Consider the following 5,152-nt stretch of genomic DNA (forward strand, 5'->3'; position numbering starts at 1 on the left):
TAGTCTTTATGGTTTCTGAGAGCTGCCTCAGGAATTCCAAATCTAGTTCTTCTGCTTGGTGTGGGGGTCTGTTCTTCCTCCCAACAGCTCTTTACCTGGGCTGGGGTGTCAGTATAGGCGCCCCGCTGCCTGCTTAAACAAGTGGTTATTGCAATCCATTCTAACTGCTGAAGTGTTTCTACTGCACATGCACTACTTGGGCAGCAAGGAGATTGCCCTGAGGTGCTTACTGAGCATACTCAACTTTTTGTTGTGTATGCGTAGTGCATGAGCATAATCATGATCGTGACATTGATCATGTTGTTCTGAAACTGGTGGGGCGGCACCTGAGCACCCCCTATTGACTGGCTGCCACTGGTGCCTTAACTAGGTTATAACAAAGAGAAGTAACAGAACAAGGAGCAATGGTCTCAAGTTGTAGCAAGGGAAGTTTAGGTTGGCTATTAGGAAAAAAACTCACTAGGATCGTAGTAAGACACTGGAACAGGTTAAACAGAGAGGTTGTGGACTCTTCATCCTTGGACTTTTTTAAGACTTAGCTACAAAAAGCCTTGGCTAGGATGATCTAGTTGGGGATGGTCCTACTTTGAGCAGGGGGTTGGACTAGATGATCTCCCAAGGTCTCTTCCAATCCTAATTTTCTATGATTCTAAGTATGTAATTTCCAAATCTACAATAAGACAGTCAAACTTTGTTCCACTGCATTATTTCTGAAAAAGCAACCACAGATATGGCAAAAACACCTATGGAACCTGATTGTGAAAGGAAGATTAGAAAATTGTAATAAGTCTTGGGGCTGTTCTCAAGACTCCAGGGGATATTTCATAGAGGTGCTGACACACGTATCTTGCCAAACGTTAAACTAACTTGCAGTTGTAAATATATCACAATGTACTGCGTGTTGGTATTTGTAATTATATTCATAGTATTTTTTAGAAATTTGTTTAAAAAAAATGAAAATGCACAATGAAAAACAAATCACAGAAACCATTGCTAGTATTTCTCTGTAAACCAGTCAGCAAAATAAGTGTCACCCTATCTTTTCCAGCTGAGAATTTTCATGATATAATACAATCGGTTGTCACCAGCAGTTTAGTTCACTGCATATATAAACATTGAATATGATATAAAAATAATACTTCCTTGTAAAGACCTTAAATAAGCAGTTGTCAACCACCACCTGAATAATGCCAAATGTTTTGTGCACATGCAGATACATCAGCAAAACATTTCTGAAATATATCTTAAAAGCAACTTACTTTGACCACATAATTAAACCTCCTGATGTCCTGAACTGCGCTTGAAAAATCTAGACGATTAAAAGCTTCTCCAAGGGTGCAATAACCATGTCTCTTGAAAAAGAATATAAAATGTAAGTGGAATGAAACAAAAATTATATTTGCTTCTCAATCACAGAAGTCCCAACTCAGAAAAACACACAGCATGATTGCTAAGCAAAGCATACGCATAAAATACCTTTTTGGAATAGGGAAGCTTCCCATATCTACATCTCCAGTTGTTCTTTCTGCCTTCCCCAAACCAGGATGACCCCTGTCTCAGGAACGCCTGGGGAGCATTTCCCTGCTGCTCATCTATTTCTGGTCCCCAAGAGGAGTGAAGAAGCAAAGAAGCCTACAGATATTTGTTTTTCAGGGAGAAACTCCCTTGGGAGCAACCTCTCCTGGGTAAGAAATGGATTATTTTTCTCCCAGAATCACTATTTTCCAAGAGAAACTGTAAACACCTATATCCTTGTGATTTCTACCAAGAGAACTGTGATTCTTCCAAAAGAAACATAATATCTGCATGTAGCTTAAAGCTTTATCTTGTGTGTGCTAAATCTCAGGATGAGTAACTGTGGGCTTGTGAACACAGCCTGTCCTTCTGCTTTGTGATCACACTACTAATACAAAATAACCAAGACTTTCACAGCGAGTTGTCAAATAAAAAACAAGCTGCTCAACTGCTTGCTGCAGCTTTAATTTTAATTTCACATCTATGATCAGCTGGAGATCACCAACAGTCCTGCACAGCTGATAAGAGAAGCGGTGCCCTTTTGAAGTAAAAGCTGCAGAAACCCCTCAGTGGTCCCATGCACAGTTTGCTTCAGCAATATATGCCCCCAGATAATCCGTAAATCCTCAGTTTTGCTGGGAGTTAAGAACTTAACCCTGTGAAGCATACAAGTTCTGCTGTACTAACACGGAGCTGTCATTCTGTCTGGGTTGATGCTGTAGTTGTTCACAGATATCTCTGTGCTTTTACATGCAAATTCCCAAGCATCAGAAAGCTAGTCACTCTATGCTTATGTAAGACAGGACAGGACAGACCTTAGAGATTAACTGGTTCAGAAAGGCATATGCTTTCACAGGCAATCAGTTAGTCTCTAAGGTGCCTAGCAAACAGTACACTTAAGATGCAATTAGCCAGTTAATTGTGTCTTAAATAGTAACCCAGCCACAAGTTCAGGCAATTAATGGTGCAATAAAATGGGAAATAAACCACAAGAATTATCCCACAGAGTATGTGCAATAATGTTGTGGCTGGTTTCCATCATGCTTTAAATTGAACGTATGGCAGAGCTATGGGATGGGCCCCAGTGTGGTCTGGGGGTAGGACCCACAAACAGCTGACTGTTGGCACCAGCCACAGGACTGCACAAGTTCACTGGGCACCTGGCTTTCTATCTGCCAGGGCAAAGGAAAGCCAGGATTATGATCCCAGGCTCCCCCTACACTGGCAAGTAGTAATGGCACTATTGGGATCTGATCCCCAATGCCAAAATTGTGAATTGGTGGCATGGCAGGAGTTGTGATTTTTGGGATTGGTGAGCACATCCCATTGCTTCATTAAGTGAACATGTACCAGAGAAGCAGGGACCTATAGTGTCACCCAACCCTGCCTTCTGCCTGCCTTCAGATTAATAGTTAACTACTTCTCTATCCTCATGTAAGAGTTGTAGGATAACCTGTCAACCTGTCTGTTTATTCTTGGGATGCAAAAGGAAATGGTATAGGCCTGCCAAATTTTCTGGCAGTAACCAGGATGCCAAAAGGCTGGATCATCCCCTTAATTATGAAGAGCAAGAACTGTTGTTTCTTTTTTAAATGGAGAGCAGCAATTCTTTTTGGTGCCTCTGTGCAACATGGTCCAGAAGCATGTTGTTAATGCCAGTTTCTATTGGGTAACATCAGACTGCTAATGACATGCAGCATGCAGATCAATTTAGAATTGAAAAAGAAAAAAAAAAAATCTACATTTGGTGCAGTGGGCACTGATGCCTGTAAAGCAATTACTCCTATGCTGTTATGCAGGCTTATCAAAATTGGGAATATTTCTAAAATAACTGAATGGTTTGAATGGATGGGCTTCCTGAATTGTACAGACATATGGGATTCATATGCCCACCCTATGCCTACCTTATTAGCAAGCAAAAGGATACTCTTCCTTCTCAATTGTGCTGCTGTCACTTGTGGGTGACCTTGGTATATTTATGAGCACCCAACCCAGATGAATGGAAAAGATGCATACACACGTTCCTTAAGCCTGATCTGTTAAGCTGTGGGAAGTCGGTACATTGTTACTCTAACAATCAGAAATTGGTTTAGTGCCAATCTGACTTTCATTCCAGCCTATTGCAAAATAAAACAGATTTTTTAAAACGCAGTAATAATTCCAGATAGCCTCAGTGATTACTTACAATCCTAGTTTGGTCACTTTTTATCTTATCTGTCACAAGCTACAGAAAGATTTCCTTGGCATAAAGGAAAGGTTTAATTCTCTGTGTCTCTAAAAGACTAAAGGATGCTATTTTATATTCATGTATTCAAACTTCTGGCAAACACTGGGGCTGAATAACAGGTTTTTCATACTGAATTGGAATACAAGGCAAGAACCTCAATGCACTGTACAAGTCTGGTACGTGTACATTATGAGATTTTCCTTTTCACCTTTATTGAAATTCATTGGCACAAAAGTAGCAGGTATCATCAACTGCCCTAAAATGGTAAAAAGATGTGCAAACAAAGAAAATCTTTTCACACTAATAATATATGTAGCCCTAATGAGTATCTGTTCCCTCTCTGCAGTACTGACCAAGGACGAGTGCAAATCCCTTTCTGCAAATGGATGAAGGCCCAGGACTCATTGCCCATCTCCTCTAAGAGCTGCATGTAGTATGTAATATGTTCTGCATGTAGTAACTCTAAAGCAGTTCCGTAAGGTCATCAGTCATAGGGGTTTGGTCTCCTGGAACAGGTCTCAGGCACATCCCTGTGAAATCCCATCCCTGACTTCATCTTACCTTCATGGCAAAGTTACTGCTAGTAGTCCTTTCCTAAATCCTTTGTTTCCCCAACTAGATATGTTTTCTGTTTTTGGGGGGTGGGGGAGTTATTGCACCTCTATTAGAAAGTCAACTTACTCCTGTTGCTTCAGTATCAAACTCAGAACTTTGTCACTGGGTGCATCTACACATGCAATTAGCATGGAATAATAAACTCTGATGTAGTTTACACCAGAGTTAGTGGCTCCCAGGTGCAAATACATCTGTGCTTGGGGCCACAGCAGTCACCCAAGATGGTGGTCAGCAGCGTAGTTTATAAAAGGTGAATTAGGACTTAAATAATTTCTGCTAACCCGGTTTCTTAAGACACACAAAAGGAGGGAATTATTTATATGTAATAGTGGAAATGCTGAATGAAGGTTTCACTGATCCAGAGTTTGCCCTACCATAGGACCCAGTTCCAGAAGTCAGAGGGCAACTTCCTAAATGGGTACGGCCCCTTGTCCGTGCAGAATGTGCACTGTTGGTGCATTTCTCCTGCTCTCAGCTTGAGATGCATTGTAGGCCTTGTCAGGTTCTGGGTTTTTTTGCTTTTTGTTTTCTAATTTCGTCTTGGGTGTTAGGGTAAGCTTTGTGACTGTGATGTGTGAGAAGGCCAAATCCTGTGTATCCTTTAAGACCAACTGTTTATTAAATAGCTGCCTATGTTTGCAGGCAGCTGGACTCGATATAATACAGGCAGTTTCTTCCAGTCCTGTGTGCCCTATATTCTGAAATGAGTGATTCAGTAATTCAGGAAAAAAAGCAGAGTGTCTCTCTCGTGCGCTCTCTCAGAGGAGCAGTGCTGATCACTCCTCCAGGTGGTGC

General features: G+C 41.2%; 1 protein-coding gene across 3 annotated transcripts in view; it reads right to left on the reverse strand.

Moving 5' to 3' along the window:
- Positions 1-5,152, reverse strand: part of FBXO25 (F-box protein 25) — a 79,455-nt gene that overhangs the window by 43,231 nt on the left and 31,072 nt on the right. For all 3 annotated transcript variants that reach the window (XM_019520625.1, XM_019520623.1, XM_019520624.1), the window contains exon 5: positions 1,260-1,352. In XM_019520625.1, the coding sequence (XP_019376170.1) occupies positions 1,260-1,352 (93 nt within the window). The remainder of the gene's footprint in view (positions 1-1,259; positions 1,353-5,152) is intronic.

The sequence above is a fragment of the Gavialis gangeticus genome, unplaced genomic scaffold (genome assembly GCF_001723915.1).
Source record: "Gavialis gangeticus isolate Ggan-Ray unplaced genomic scaffold, GavGan_comp1, whole genome shotgun sequence".
Taxonomy (NCBI): Eukaryota; Metazoa; Chordata; order Crocodylia; family Gavialidae; genus Gavialis; species Gavialis gangeticus.